At 52.3% G+C, this 16,285-nt stretch overlaps 1 protein-coding gene across 1 annotated transcript; it reads right to left on the minus strand.

The window, feature by feature from the left end:
• Positions 1-1,228: 1,228 nt before the first annotated feature.
• On the minus strand, positions 1,229-16,285 carry LOC128822412 (serine/threonine-protein kinase PAK 2-like). The gene is made up of 4 exons (XM_054004112.1): positions 16,222-16,285; positions 6,074-6,166; positions 5,441-5,645; positions 1,229-1,238 (listed from the first exon to the last, which is right to left on the minus strand). The coding sequence occupies exons 1-4, from the start codon at positions 16,283-16,285 to the stop codon at positions 1,229-1,231; spliced, it is 372 nt and encodes a 123-aa protein (XP_053860087.1).

Consider the following 16,285-nt stretch of genomic DNA (forward strand, 5'->3'; position numbering starts at 1 on the left):
CAGCTCTTGGATTGGTGTCAGCTCCCTAACAACTTCGTGTTGGTGATGGAGCGCCCTGAGCAGTCTTAGAACCTCTTTGATTTCCTTCTGCCATGGGGGCTCCATGTCGGAGGAGGTGGTGCAGGGGCTGTTCCTCCAGGTGCTGGAGGCCATGCAATACTGCAGCAGCTGTGGGGTCCTGCACCGGGACATCAAACCAGAGAACATCCTCCTCGACCTGGCCACCGGACAGGCAAAACTGATGGACTTTGCCTGTGGCACCGACCTCCAAGACACAGTCTGCCCACACTTTGCAGGTGAGCCCACCCAGGGCTGTGCTCCCAGTTGGAGCCAGCATCTCATGGCCCAACCTGGCTATGGCTCCAGGGATTCCCCCGTTTACTGCCAGTCAGGGGCACACCTATGAGCCACAGAGATCTGCCTGTACGAGGCAGAAGGAAAGATCAGAAGAACCATTCCACCTTCTCTCGCTGCTAAGCCAGTTCTTCTCTTCCTCATAAAGACAAAATGCAGTTTTTCTGCGCACCAATGGCAGCTTACCGCACCTGCAGAGCTGAGAGGCTTTTCCCCCTGCTGTTGTGCTACAGGCAGATTTAGCAGCATTACCTAACATGGATACCCACAGAGGGACCACAAGCAATTGACTTTGTGCCACTTAATCTCAAAGATCACCATTCTCAGCAGACACAGATGGAAGAGACTTGCGCGCTCCCTGTTTGCCCTGTAGACGCACACCTGGCCGGCACAGCTTTCCCTGATGGAGAAAAACAACAAGGAACAGCTCCCTCACAGCCGTGCAGCCCAGAGATCTGCAGGGCGCCATCAGCAGCCGGCTTCATAAGTGACCAGTTCTGCTGGGATGGAAACCAACCACCAAATCCTCGCTGACTTCAGTGGCAGCAGCAGCAGCGCCTGCGTCTGATCCCTAGGTCTGGGGCTGGGCTGGACAAAGGACACACATGGCACACCGCCCCTGAAGGATGTGACTTTGGAAACAACCACCTGCCACTGTCTCCTGTTGTTCTGCGGTAGGGTCACAGCAGCCTGAGGCACTGGGCAGCCCTCAATGCCACCTGAGACTACAGATGACAGGCCCTGGCCTCTGAGACCAAACACAGGGGGAAAGTCACTCTCCAGATGGAGCTTGCAGATTGAAAAGGCTGCCGTGAGCAGCCATATCAAAGGGCAGACAAATGAGGCCCTCCTGCTCTTTAGCTGTGCCGTGCAGCTACACAGCCCTGGGTAGACACCGCAGAGCACAGGGACAACAGAAAGCACAGAAAGAGGAACAAACCCAGCCAAGCACAGAGACTTGTCATGATTGCTGAACCCCAGACAACCCCAAGCGTGCCATCACCCACCAGTCCTTTTCTGTTGACAAAGAGCAGGTCCAGCGGGTGCCTTGCCTTGCTGGCCAGGGTCCTGCCAGGCTGTTTCCTCTCTGCTCTCCTGTACTGCCAGCAGATGTGCCCACCTTCTTCGATCCACTTGCAGAGCCTTGTACCTATTAGCCATGGCCACGTGGGAGGCAGGAGCAGTCCACAGAGGAGACGTGCCGGCTACACCGAGCAGGAACCAAAAGCCTCTGTGTGCCCGGCTGAAAGCCTGTATCTCCACAGGATGTTTTGGCTGCCCTGCTCTTCACTGGGTTTTGGCTGGAAATGCAATTGCCCTTTCTTCCTCATCCAGAAATCCATGATTGGGGAAAAAGCTAGCCAATGGACAGCATTCCAAAGGCAGTGTGGGTTGGAGCTGATAAATGGAGGAGATTGTTGCCAAATCCAAACCACACCAGGATGCCCTTTAGAGGGACTTTCCATTTTTAAGAAAGAATGGCCAATTCAGAAGGGAACGTAGAGCCTTATTCCATGGCTGACAAGGAAGGCAATCGTCCAGCAGGCTTGGGGGTGTATAGGACTTTTATTGTGAGTCCAGCTCCAAGCTGCCTTTGGAGGAAGTAATCCTGAAGTGGTCCTGGTCATCTCTTCTGCTTCCTCGATTGCTTCGCTGCAAGTTTCCTTCCTTTTCATTTGAAAAGCCCTTAGAGTTGGGATTTAGATGGCAGGGGCCTATGTGATCTGGAGAAGGAATAATAGAAGTACAAACAGTCATAGAAACAACAGCAGTATGAAACCAGCCCTACAGCCAATCAATTTCTCTGAAGTATTTTGTCTCCAAAGACTGGTGACAAGTCTGGAGTCTAAAGGGAATCCAGGAAGCCAAGTGTTCTGATCAGTGTGGCCAGACTAGCACACACACCTTCTCTGAGTCATTGGCTAGGTCACAGCCATCTGCTGCTCCCAAAACAATCCCTGCTTTTGTCTTTACTGTAGAGGGAAGCTCAGGCAAAGCCCACTCACTGCCAGCTGCCCTCAAAGGCAAAAGGAATGCCCCAAGTGCTCCCTGCCTGCATCCAAGTGCCACAGTGGCTTCTGTAGGGAGTCCAAAATGTCTCTCCCAACACCAAACGAGGAGGAACATGTGTTACAGCCCATGCTGAGGCACACACACTATAATACACTGCTCGACTGGACAAAGAATGCACAGGACGTACTCAGCAGCTTCAGGCACCTCCTCAGCAGCCTGAGAGCCAGCCCTCTCCCACAGCTCCAGCCTGGCTCTTCAGGGGCTTCCCGTGGGACCTCCCTCCTTCTGAGGGGAAGCTCTGGGCTTCCCTTTCTCTTTGGGCCTGCAGCGCCATTCCTGCCTTCCTCAAACCTGCGCTCTGGTAGCCTCTCACCAGACCGCTCCCTGAAGACACAAAAACCTCTCCAGCACTGTTTACCAAGGGCCAGCTAAGAGACAATGCCACCCAGACAGACAGTGTCCAGAGAAACAGTGCCCAGAAGGAGCCCAGAGGAGTCCAAAACAACACACAAACTCTCTTTTCACACTCTGTGCCTCTTGACTCTCTCTGGTTCTTATCTTTTCTCGCCCAGGCTGCATGATGGCAATTTACTGCTTCATCTCAAGCAGCCTTTTCTCTTGCTCCTTCTGTACCTCTGCCAGGAAATTTTCCCCTTGTGCCAGCAGCTGCTGTGCCTCCAGACGCTGCCCTTCCGACTCCTGGTGAGGGGAGGAAGACACTTCCACATGAAGTGCCAGCCAAGCTCCCCAAATAATCAGTGGACGCTTCATGCCTCACACCACCCCCCACCTGAAAAGTGCACGTCAGTAGTGACTTTGTGCCCTCCAGCAATGCTGTCCCAAGCAGAAATTCAAAAGCAGGATCAGCAGGTACGAGGAAAAGGAGATGCCACCTTCCTTTCCTGCTCTGATGGCTGCCTGTTTCCTGGCCCCTCTCCCCTCAGGATTTCTACCTGTTCTCACAGGTTCAGTTCTCCAAGTGCTGAAGTGGTCCTTGTCATCTCCTTTGCTTCCTGCATGACTTGGCTGCAGGGATGACAGCGATCAGGCTGTCAGAAGAGGCTTAAGAGAGGCTCTGCTGACTGGAGAAATGGATGCTGCCCAAAGGGGAAAAGGAACAAACCAAATTAAAAGAGAGAAAGGAAAAAGGAACCATTCTTTTCCAAACTGACTTCCTAACAGGGTCAAGCTGGATTCCTCTAGCCCCCAGAAATACACAAACATAGGTGGCCTGAGGTCACCATCAGCACATGAGCCTTCATGTCCAGGATGCTGCTAGCACAGGCAAACATGGCCCAGAACTGCACTAGTCCGTTCCTCAAGGTGTCATCACTTGCTGGCATTTTTGTCCTGACAGCACTGTGGGATTGCTGCTTGCTGTCCAAAGGTTTTGTTCCTTTCAAGAACTCAACACACTTATTCCAGCTCCTCTTTTCTACAGACATGGGCTATTTGAGTGTCCAAAAGAGATGTGGGGCATTGGGCAGTCCTCAAGAGACTCCCAAGGGCTCTGAAATTATTGACCGCACGTGTTGTTCTCAGGAGCGCTGGACACGCAGGTTTTCAGCAGCAAGCCAGGAGCAAGGACACAAGCAGCAGGGCACAGATGGGCTGAGCTCTGGCTTGCAGGAAGAGCAGTGTCTGCCTTGGCATGCCCCCCGCTCCTGTGCTGGCTGCCATCTTCCTTCTCAGCAGGAACAGCCAAGGAAATGGCCTGGTCACCAGCTCCTTGTCTGCCACAAAACCTGGCAGCAAAGCCGCAGCAATTCTCATCTACTTGAGTGGGCCAGGCAGCACATGGGGCTGGCACAACTCCTGCTCAGCTGTCCCCGTCTGGCTGGCAGAAACCTCTAAGGCTGGGGCAGGAGGGACAAGCTGAGTGCCCTCGGATGCTCACAGTGAGCTCCCCCACAGCCCCTGCCTTCCCACGGACCAATCTAGAACCACTTGGTTCTAGACTGCTTTTGTTGTGTTCTTCAAGCCCCCGTCCCTGGCATTGCAATACTTCAGTTCCTTTGCTACCAGGTAAACATGAATACACCACCTGAGAACAAAAGAGGGTCACAGAAATGACCAGAAGCTGGGAGCTCTCCTCTGAGGAACGGCTGGGAGAGTTGTGCTTGTTTAGCCTGGAGAAGAGCAAGCCCCAAGGAGACCTTTCAATATTTGTAGGGCCTTCTAAGAAGAATGGGGACAAATCTTTTCGTAGGGCCAATTGTAAGAGGACAAGTGTAAATGGTTTTAAGCTACAAGACACTCGATTGGCTCTAAGGAAGAAAGTGTTTACGAGGAGAGTGCTGAAACACTGGCACAGGCTGCCCAGAGAGCTGGGAGGAGCCCCAAGCCTGGCAACATTCAAGGTCAGCTTGGATGGGACCCTGAGCAACCTGATCCACTTGAAGATGTCTTTGCCAGTGACTGGGGTTTTGGACTAGATGACCTTCACTGGTCCCTTCTAATCTCAACCAATCTTGGATCCTGCTTGGTTTTCATTGGAAAAGCACCCAGAGTGGATATTACTATGTGGGGGTCCCATCGGAAGCCCTGGAGTTTGGCCGAGGAACAAACCCTGACAGGGAACAGCTCTTTGGGCTGCAGCCGCTTTGCCTTGTACCTGCAGAAGTTCCTTGGCAGAGCCTCGCCTGTCCACATCCATCTGCAGGCAGCAGCCCAGAAATTCACACAAGCCAGAGGGCAGCCTGAGCTTGTGCAGGTCTGGTACGCCTTGCTTGCCTATCAGGTACTTAGCCTGAAGCCAAAGGAAACATGAGACTCTACGTGATTCTTCCATATCCTTCAGTGCTCACCTAGACCCCATCTTTTAAGCTCCAGCCTGCAGTGGCAATTTCTTGCCTAGCAGATGCTTAGAGATGAGCCTTCCCTCCCAAAGGAAAAAAGGCTCCAGTGCAACCCCAGCTCTTCCAAGCTGCAACAGGTCTTGCCTTGACAGCTGATGCCAGCCCCAAGGACGTTTTTACAAGTGGGCCTTGGTGGAAGCACTTTAAGCTGTGGGCATGGGATTTTGTCTAATGGACACAGAGGAGAAGGACACCGCTCTCTCTGAGCGTATTTGCACCTTACCCTCTCACTGGTTTCCCGAATATAAGGAGCCTCTCCTTTGGCCATTTCTATTCCCACGATGCCAAGGGACCAGATGTCCACTTTGGGGCCGTATGGCTCTCTTCTCACCACCTCGGGTGCCATCCAGCAAGTGGTCCCGACCATCGACCTCCGTTTACTCTGCTCAGGGCTGAGCGGAGCACAGAGGCCAAAATCGGCTGAGGAGAAAAACAAACACTGCTTCAAGTAGGGAAACAAGGAAAAGGCTTCCTCACTCTACGTCTCAGAATGCAGTGCTGAATCGAGCTGGAAAAGCAGCTGGGCTCTCATTCCTCAGGGCTGCAGCCAAGGACATGGGCAATTGTCCACTTAGCAACCTCCCCCCAGGATTCCCACCCTGGCTTTTCCTCAGGCACGGGAACGTTTACACTGTAACTCTCTCCCTTTGGAAGGAACACACACACAAACCAAAGTTACTCTTGCTACCTTCTTGCTCTCTAGACCACTCAGCCCCTTACAGCTCCGCCCTGGGCTCCCAGAGTGCTCCCTGCCCTCTCACCAGAACCACTGCTGGGCACCCGGCAGCCGCTCAAAAGCAGCCCCACACCGCCTCCCCGGAGCGCTGCGCCTGACCCAGAACACCCACCCAGCTTGACGGAGCCATCCTGGCCCAGAAGGATGTTGTCACTTTTGATGTCTCTGTGGATCACCTGGTTGGCATGAAGGAAAGCCAGGCCTTGCAGGCTCTGGGAGAGAAAGAAGAAACAGGAGGCCAAAAGTTAGCCTGATCTGATTTCATCACACCCAAAAGGACACTGCTCCTGAAGATTCACAGATCTCAAAGGAGCAGTGAGCGCTGGCAAGAGGAAGTGCTTGCTGCTGCAACACGAGGAGGAGAGCAGGATCTTTCCAAGGCAAGATATTAGCGCTTGAGAGGGAAACATCAGTCCTTGCTCAAGACTGTCCCCTGCAAAGCCAGTCAGAGTGATCCCTGCTGCACTGGATGCACTCTCCCTGTCTGGAGGATAAGCAATGGTTTGCCAAAAGAGAAAAAGTTCCTGCCTTGGGTACCAAGGGGATCACTGTTGGGTGGGAGGCTGGAGGACAAGGGTTATAGGGCTTCCTCGACAGCAGACTTGGAAGGAGCTCATTTGTCAGTTTTCAGTAGCAAGCAGCATGGTGGGTGCCGTGCCATCCTTTGAAGTTGGGACTGTGACAGATGAGTCTCTTTTTGGCTTTGCTGCTGGTTTAAAACTTGGACACCAGCACCTTTGCACTTACAGGCAAAGAAGGCAATGCAGAAAGGGTTTGGGCAAAGGCTTGGAGAGGCAAAGTGCAGAACAGAAAATACAAATGAAAACGAGACAGGGAGTTCAACAATGGTCTAGAAGAGTAAAGAACAGACTATAGTAAGGGCAGGGACACTGGCAGGCAGTTCACTCCCAATGCTCTTTCTTCTCCAAAGCATGAGAGGAACACAGAAAGAAAGCTCTAAACATGGAATCACTCGCTTTGCAGCGCTTTTGAGGGACGAGCCTGTCCAAGCCATCCCAAGCACAAGCAGGGCCCCTTACCTCCCGACACACTGTTGCTATGTGTCCTACAGCCATCCTTTTCATGCTGACCACATCAGCTAAGGAGCCTCCATCCATATACTCCAACACCACCAGGACATCCTCATTGACAAGGTAGTTGCAAGATGAAAGCAACAGCGTGGAGCTGAATGTGAGCAGCTGAAGTGCCGGATGAAGGAAAGACTGCAGCTGAGTTTTGTTTCCAGGTCACTGGTAAATGAAGACGGAATCAAATGAAGACACACTCCACCCAGGCTATCCAGTGCATGCCATCTGTGCCGTCTGAATGAGGAAGGCACATCCGTGGAAAAGGAGGCTGTGGGTATTCTCAGCTCAGTCAGAGAGAAAGAGAAAGGTTTTCTAATCAGGCAAGAGCCTGGGAAACATGCTGCTGGCTTAGTAAGAGAGCCAGGTTTCTGAGATCGATCTCCAAGCTATTTCTGCCAGGAAGCATTCATGGGGACAAAATGCAATCTCCTCCCATGCAGGACTAGACTGATGTTAATTGAAAGATCCATTTTCTGCCAGAATATTTACCTTTCTAGGTAGGTGACAATATTGGGGTTCTTATATTCCTTCATGACCAGGATTTCCTTCAACACATCCTCGCAGCCCTGCTGCTGGAGATTAACTTGCTTTACAGCCACCTACAATGACATTGAAAAGCCATCAGGAGCGGACATTACGAGAGCCTCTTTCTCCGTGCACTCACGGGCCTGGATGCCTTGTCACCTCGGTAGAAATGGACACTAAACCATCAACCACAAAGCGCTAACAGCACTCTCTGCACCTGCAGACTTCTCAAACAGACTTTGTTTATCACTACTATTATCATTTACACATGTTTTGCAAGCCAAAAGTAATCTCGCTCCTGTGAAGGTAAATTGAAACCACTGGAAATACGTTAGCATTTCTAGGGGCTTTTACCAGCCTTTTGGAGATGGCTGCCATTCTTGACTGGGTGCCAAAGGAAACACACACCTACATGACGGGGAACATGCTGTCCAAGAAAGAACTCCAAGGCGACTCAAAGTTACAATCCTAGCACATCCTAACTTCTTCAGTTTGGGTTTCACAACTCTGAAGAACAATCTTGAACATGGTTTACACTGTGGAATTATTGTCATTTGTAATTCTTTAGTGGCTTTAAGAATGAATAACCCTTTATGTGGTACCCTATGAATGCACGGCAGGTCATAAGCAGGGCTTCGGGCTTTCGGACGCCTCCTCCACCTCCCTCCAAGTGCAGTTCCTGAGCGCAGCACTGCAGGTGGATAATGAACTACCAGAAAGATGCAGTTGTATTTGCCGAGAGCCAAAAACAAGAATCAAGGACTATGAACTTATCGTCCCAAAGAGCAGCGGCACTCTCCAAGACACCATGTCTTCAACACAGGATCAACACAAGGTTGTATTATTTAATGCTCTTCATCAATTTCTTCTCATTGATCTGTGCGTGCATATGTGTGTGTGTGTGTGTGTGTGTGTGTGTGTCTGTGTGTGAACTAGGTTCCCTAGGACTGAAAGGCAAAACTGTGCTCCAAACAAGATCTCTCCTTCTTTAGGACTTGCATTATATTTTTAAACTGAACCACGTGATGGAAAACAATGGGAAATCCTATCTGTGTCTGAACCTGGGCTTAAGAGGAATTGGGCTGGAATGATGGCTCTTGCCATCTGCTAATCTATGCATGTTTATCCAGGAAGTCCAAGCCAGCGTGTCCTTCTCTGAAAGGCACCACCGCCATCCTTGCATTCATTCAGGTAGGGAGGGAGCACAAAGTCTGTCCCAAATGCATTTTGCAGCCTGCCTCTGGACAGGCTGCTTCTGTGGGACAGCCTTTGCAGCAAAGAGTCAGGCGGCCCAAAGCTTTGGCCACGGATCACATCACAAGGGAAAGCACTCAAGGGCTGCAAAATCTGAATGGGCTGTTGGCACTTACCGCTCGTCCTGTGGCAGCATTGAAGGCCTTATAAACGGTTCCAAACCCCCTGGAAACAGAACAGTGGCAAGAACAGAGAAGTTGGTCAGTGCTGAGAAGCAAAAGGCAGCCCAGGCAGGAGCTCTCTGCTGCCTGCAGTGTCTCAAAACCACCGGGCTTTGTCTACTCTTCAGCCAAAGGCACAGCAGCCCAGCAGCCCTCTGCCACGCAGAGTGTCCAAGGGAAAAGCTGGGTGCAACCAGAAGGAAAAGAGCTGCTACAAATCTCAAATGTACACACTAGACTGTGCATGCGGGTGTTTTCTTCGCCTTTTCCTTCTGGCATCTGTGCCTGTGGCATGCCTTTCCAGGCAATGAAACATACAGTCCTGCTGGGCCTTCTCACCACTCCCTTTTCATCCTACCTGCCAAACTCAGGCAACACCACACAGCCTTCCTTATTTTCCTGACCACGGAATGTTGTTTTCAGCAAAATACTACTAAGAAATGCTACTGACAGCTGCTATCTGACAGCTATCAGGTGGGACATTGCTCTCTCAGGTTCTTCTTCCTTCATGAGTGTGGCCAAATTACTTGGAATCATTAAAAACCATGTCTCCTGGGAAAATAGGCAAACTGGCGCCACATGTTTGAGGGACAGGAAGGCTTCCAGGTCCTGCTCCTTGAGGCAGGCAAGATGTCGTCAGCATCCAGTGATCTTTCATGATGCCTTGTACTGCCTCAGCACTGAGACAGGGACAGACTAAAGACAGGGGCTGAAGATGCTTGCAGCTTGCCTGACTTCCCACGTGATATTGCAGCACCAAAATACCTGGCCCATGGTTCTGTAGAAGTAAGCGTGGCTGCACTCACCCACTGCCAATAGGTCTCCATCCAGTGTACTTCTTCTCTGGATCTCCCACACTCACCACATGCCCTGAGAAACAAAATGCAAGAAGCACACTTCAAAACAGAGATCCTGACTTCCAGGAGATCTGAAACCCAGCTCCACTCACATCAACAAGAACAACAACAGCAGCCCCAGCAAGACAGGCAGCTCTGCAGCACACCTGGCCTGCACAGAGCCTGATTCTCCACACTCCATTGAAGGGTTGCCTTGAGAGGAAACTAAGCCTATGGAAAAAGCATCAGAGCAGACAGAGACCAGAAAAGAACAGGCACCAAGGCAGAAAGAATATTGCAAAGTGAATTCTGGCAGAGGAGGGCAACTTCTCTACCTCTCAGCAGTTTGCCTAAAGAATGGCTTGACATTTTTAGAGAGCAGCAGCTCATGCTATAACCAAGAACAATGGCTCTAAGAATTAGGACCCTCTTCATTGATGAGCAGGCTAAGTTCTGAAGATGACTTTGCCCATTCCCCCTTTAATGAAGAACTACAAGTCCTTGTCTTCAGCCTGGCGTGCAGCAGTCACTGACACTGGACTCAGCCCCTTGAACACCACCCACGTGCCCCATCTTCCCAAATGGGCACAGCCCAGACGGGGAACAAGGACAGCGCCGCTCCTCAGGCGCTGCCGTGACACAGACACCTGCACAAATGAGATGCTGATCCTTTCATCAGTCCAGGCAAAGCTGCAGCAACGGGACGGCAGCTGCAACCTCACAGCTAAGGAAGGCTCCAGCGTCTGCAGTCACACCAGCTGTCAGTGGCAGGGCAGGTATGACAAAAAGCTCGGCAAAGCCCACAAATGGCCACTGACAGCCAGTGTGAAGAAGACAGAGCCAGACTGAGCCCCGTTACAAGCTGCTGACCTCACTCAAGACAGAACATGATTGTCTTTGACTTCAGACCTACGGAGCAGTAGATCAATCCACCTTTTGTCCCTACAGCTGGTGGCAGACGCTGAGTAAACCGGGCTCTGTTCTGTACCTGACCGCTTATTCTCTGACAGCACTGCACTGGCAGCTATTACCAGTGGCAAGAAGCAACTCAGTTGTACTGCAGAATCAGCAAGGCCTTGGTGTGCTTTCCTAGACTACGATCTGTGCAGGGATTGAGGCCAATGCTTAGTATTCCAGGAGTATTTACCAGCGGGCAGTAGCAGTACAGCGTGCCTGGTACCAGAGGAACATGCAGTAGAGGCTTCCTTCTTTGATGCATCTTCCTAAGCATACAACTAAGATATCAAAGAGGGACTGTAAAAAGAGTATCCTGTTTTGTTTCTTTTGGGGCACTTTGAAAAGAACTCTTCCTCTCTGATTCCTCAAGATTCTTCTAAGAATATCATTTTTTAACTTTTAGGGCGTACTGAAAAGACCTCTTCCTCTCTTAATTATGCTGTCACCTGATGTTCATTTCAAGGAGGTCAGGCTAACCAAAATGGAGGATTCTTATCAAAAACAACTGTAGAAGGAATAGGAGAAGTACTAAGAGTCATAAAAACAAGACCAGCACTAAACAAGCTGCACAGCCAATCAAATTCACTGATGTATTCTGTCTCCAATGACTGGTGACAAGTCAGGAGTCTAAAGGGAATCTAGGAAGCCAACTGTTCTGATCCGTTTGGCCAGACTAGCACACACATGTTCACTCGGTCACTGCATAGGTTGCAGGCTACTGCGGCTCAGGACACAATCCCTGCTTTTGTCTTTATTGCACAGGGAAGCTCAGGCAAAGCCCACCCACGCCCAGCTGCCCTCAAAGGCAAAAGGAACGCCCCAAATGCTCCCTGGCTGCCTCCGAGCACAACAATGGCTTCTGTAGGGAGTCCAAAAGGTCTGTCTGACACCAAAGCGAGGAAGAACATGTGCTACAGCTCATGCTGAGGCACACACTATAATGCGCTGCTCGATGGCACAAGAAATCCCCAGGACGTACTCAGCAGCTTCAGGAACTGCTTCTCTTTCTCCCGGCTTGAGAGGGCCGAACTGCTCACGCTCGGGTTTTCGGGCTGCGGAGAGGAGGCTTCTTCGGAGGATGCTGCTGCAGCGGCAGCTTTGATGGCAGATCCTGCGTCCATCTGGGACAAGAAATTTGTGTGTGTCAGAAAGGTGCCCGGCAGAGATGCCCCAGACAGAGCATTTCAAAGGCAAGCCCTTAGGAACAGCACTGGTGCTGTTAGGCTGCAAGCTGAGCTGCCAACTCTTCCACCTCCAGTCAAACCCAAACGAGCAGTCAGAGACCACAGCTTGTCACAGTCAGCCGTAGTAGAGAGTGCAAAAGGGAAAGAACAACTTCACACTTCACCCCGTTCTGAGGACTGCATTCACCATGGACAGGGACAACTTGCTCAGAATCTGTGTGGGTCACCATGCTCGCCTGAGCAAACCCCTCAAAAAACAAAGCGAGCACTACGAGGCCAGCAGAAATACATTCAGAGGATTGCTGGCCCACCGGCCAAAGCACTAGCCCTGCTGCCCAGGGCAGCAGCTGAGATTCAGCGGCCCAGTAAGTGTCCTTCTGACCAGCTGCCATGGAGACCACAGAGCATGGTGGTCAGAGACATTGCCCCCATCCACCTGCTGCTCTGCAGGGGAAAGGCAGCAAGGGCAGAGACCACTTGTTGCACGACTGCAGTGCCTCCTGCTCTTTCACTCACCTGCTTTTCTTCAGCTGGGCTGTACTGCAGCAGGACCTTATGCATCCTTTCCATTTCTTCTTTGTGCCTCTTCTCCATGGCCTTCATCTTCCTCTGAGCGTCCTGCAGCTCTGCCTGCAGCTTGATATTCTGTCAAGAGGAATCTTACTGGCATCTGCAATCTCGCTCAGGTTTCCTCTTTTGCAGTCTCAAAAGCACTTGTGTTCAGCCACTTCCTTCTGCTTCTCTACCCAGCTCTAACCCTTCCATCCTAGCTCTTCTGTCTGCTGCTCAGCACTGGAGCCTGCCAGGCTCTGTGCTTCCAGTGCCTGCAGTAGTCCTTGCTTCCCCTTTCCTGACATCTCCAGTTCATGCCCCCATCCCTGTCCTTCCCTCTGCTACCTGGCTAGTCAGGCTCACCTGCCCTTTCTTCAGCTTGTTCAGCTCCTGCCTCAGCTGGCACATGTTATCACACAGAGCAGCATTCTGGCACTGGAGCTGCACAGAAACAAAGAGAAGACGGCTTTAAACGTCCCACACATCACTTGTGTGGCAACCAAGATTGACGTGCTGACGCTTTCCAAAAGCAGTTTGTTCTCTTTCTTCTATTTACCAAGGGCCAGCTAAGAGACAATGCCACCCAGACAGACAGTGTCCAGAGAAACAGTGCCCATAAGGAGCCCAGTGGAGTCCAAAACAACACACAAACTCTCTTTTCACACTCTGTGCCTCTTGACTCTCTCTGGTTCTTATCTTTCCTCGCCCAGGCTGCATGATGGGAATTTACTGCTTCATCTCAAGCAGCCTGTTCTCCTGTCCCCTCTGTACCTCTGTCAGGGCTTTTGCCAGCTGCTCCATCTTCTTCTGCGCCTCCAACCTCTGTTGTTCCAGCTGTTGTCTCGCCTGATGAGGGGAAGACACACTTCCAGATGAAGTCCCAGCAATGTTCCCCAAAGAAAAAAAATAGAAGCTTCATCCCTCCAACAACCCCCGTACCTGAAGAGTGCACACTAGTGACTTTGTGCCCTCCAGCACTCCTGCCCTAACAAGAAACCTAGGAGGAGGCCCAACATGTGTAAGGAAAGGAGAGGTCACCTGCCTTCCCTGCTCTGATGGCTGCCTGTTTCCTGGCCCCCCTCTCTTCAGGATTTCTGTCTGTTCTCAGAGACTCTGTTCTCAAATTCCCCCTGCCCTTTGATCAAGGAAAAGCTGCAGATGGACTGCAGGACGAGGACGAGGCCAGCACCTCGATGACCCAGTCACAAGACAGGCCACCAGCTGAAATACCAGCAACACGGGGCCTGTTGCAACTGCTTCAGGCTCAAAGGGAAGACTTCTGTCCACTGTGGAAGGACAGAAAGCAAGGAAGCCAGTTGCTGGCACTGCACTTGGCAGCAAGGTCAGCAGCAGTCTGCTGCATGGCATGAGGCTGTGGGGAAGACGCTGCCCCTTCGCTGCCATGCTTTGGGTGGCGACCACCCAGCCTCCTGGGGAACTTGGCTTATGCCCGTGCTCAACCTGTGGCTGCATATACTGTCCCAGCATTGTCCTCTGGGTCTTCACAGGCCTTCAAGTAGGAGCCCTTGAAGCCCTCTGCTGCCTGGCCCAGCAATGTGTAGCCTACAGCAGATGCTTGCGACCATGTCACAGACTCAGGCTGCTCTTCTGCTAAGCCAGCCCTCCAAACTTGCCTGAAAACTTCCGGGATGTATTGTTTCTTACCAGTTCTTCCTTCGCTTCCTCAGCAGATTGCCAGAGTCTCACAGCCTTGCTGCACTGCTCTTCTGCCCAGCGGAGCTGTTGAGCCATGTCTTCACATTGCTGCTTGCTGAGAGATCTTACAGCCAGCAGCTCACAACGAAGGCCCCTCACATCCTCTGCAAACATGACACACGGCAACAGTCAGAGACTACACAAGCAGAGGAATCTGCTGACCTTAAGCCCTTTCAGTTTCAGGCCAGGAGGAAGCTGCCCTCAGCTCCTTCACTCCTCAGAAGCCCTGCAGACAGAGCTGGCTTCGCAGCAGCTGCACTAGGCAGGGCGATCCCCAGAAACAAAGCGCACCAGCCTCTCACCCAGTATCGCCTCCTTGGCCTGCGTGGCTGTGCGCACTTGGGCTTCCACACGGCTCCTGGCTATCTCCAGCTCTGATACGTGCTGCTGAGCCTCCAGCAGGCTGCTTTGCAGGCTCTCCTTCTCTGACCTACAAGTTGTGAAGACGAAGAGCAATTGTTCCTGGCACACAGGGGCAGTTTCTCCAGTATGATGTGCCTTAAGAACCCTACACCTTAGTATGGAAAACAGCTTGCATGGAAACTCAGCTACAGCAGGACAATTTTACCACTTCAAATAGCAAAGCAAGCCCCTCCAGGTGACTGGGCAGCCTTTCCTCATGATCTAGCCCAGCACAGAAAGCCCAGCTGAGTTTGAGCTCAGCGGACAAAGCTCAGATTGCCGTTGCCTGACTTATCACACACGGGTGGCTGTGCCCACAAAGCCTCTGCCAACGAGCAAAAGCCCAGCCTCTGCTCACAGCCCTCAGCTCATCAGCACTTCCAAGTCCCTCTGCAGGGGGACAGAACAGTGTTCTCCTGGCCGACCCGTCAATGTTTCATGCTATCCACGGTGTACCTATAGGTACTTTGTTTGCCAGGCACTCTCTAAGTAAAAGGGACTGAAGGAATTCACCAGACGATATTATTGGAGTGAAACCTCCAGCTTCTAGCAACATGAGTAGGAAACCAGGACCAGGTTTTTATCTGAACAAGAACTGTGTAGGAAAAGGAGAGATTGACAGATATCCTGCCATTTAAATCCTTGGAAATTTGTGAACAAGAACACTTCGTACCTTGGCAAGCCTGGAGAGGAGGCACCGGTGCTCGGGGCGGCTTTGTGCCCAGCCAGCTCATGGCAGGGCTGTGGAATCAAAACGCCTAAATCCTGCAGTGCATGGGAAGATTGCCTTCCCGGTCAGCCTGCGCTTAAGCTGTGCTGTGCCCGGGCGCTGTCCATTGCCCTGGCGCTGTCCTTGCGGACGGTCAGTCCCGTTTGTGGCTCCGCGCTGCTTCGCAGCTGCCCGAGGCTCTCCCCCCTCACAGAGGGGCCCCGCCCCGCCCCAGGCGCCCCCTGGCGGCTGCCCCGCCCCGCCCGGCCCGCGCAGGGGCGCTCCCTTCCCATGGCGCCCCCCAGCGGCAGCCGCCCCTCACTGCAGGCACGGGGGCGGGATCGGGCCCTGCTGCTCGTCCTGGCGCTCGGCTCCCTTTTCCAAGAGCGAGCGCGGCTTGAAAGGAAGCCTTTTCCAACTGTGTCCCTCTGCTTTCCTTTGAGGGGGCCGAAAGTCTCCCCTGAAGGTGGGCCTAGTGCGTCCATAAGTGCTGACGCAGGAAAAGGCCCATTTGTTCTCCCACCAGCTGCCACTACTGGCTCAAAAGCAGCGCCCAGCTCTGGAAGGAGAAACAGCCCGCGGCACAGTGGTGCCATCCCTGCCCAGCCGGAGCTCTCTGGCAGAGCAGCAGCAGCAGCAGCAGCAGCAGGGCTTGCCTTGGCTTCACCTGGGAAGCCAGAAGCCTCCATAAATCAGCAGGTTCCCAGGCTGCATTGGCTCCTGATGCTGGGTGAATCCTGCTAGCTCTGACTGCTTCCAAAAGGTTATAAAGGCAGCAGTATAGACATACATGTGTAAAACTATGGGGGTTTGTGTGCTATTATGAGGGCTGTCATGCTGATAGTGAGTGCCTCCTCCACAGCTTGTGTGCAGTACCATTGCTGGGCCACTTTCCTCCCCAAGCAGTCACCGCCAGCTTCGTTCTCTGGCTCTGTTGCAT

The sequence above is a fragment of the Vidua macroura genome, chromosome Z (assembly GCF_024509145.1).
Source record: "Vidua macroura isolate BioBank_ID:100142 chromosome Z, ASM2450914v1, whole genome shotgun sequence".
NCBI lineage: Eukaryota > Metazoa > Chordata > Aves > Passeriformes > Viduidae > Vidua > Vidua macroura.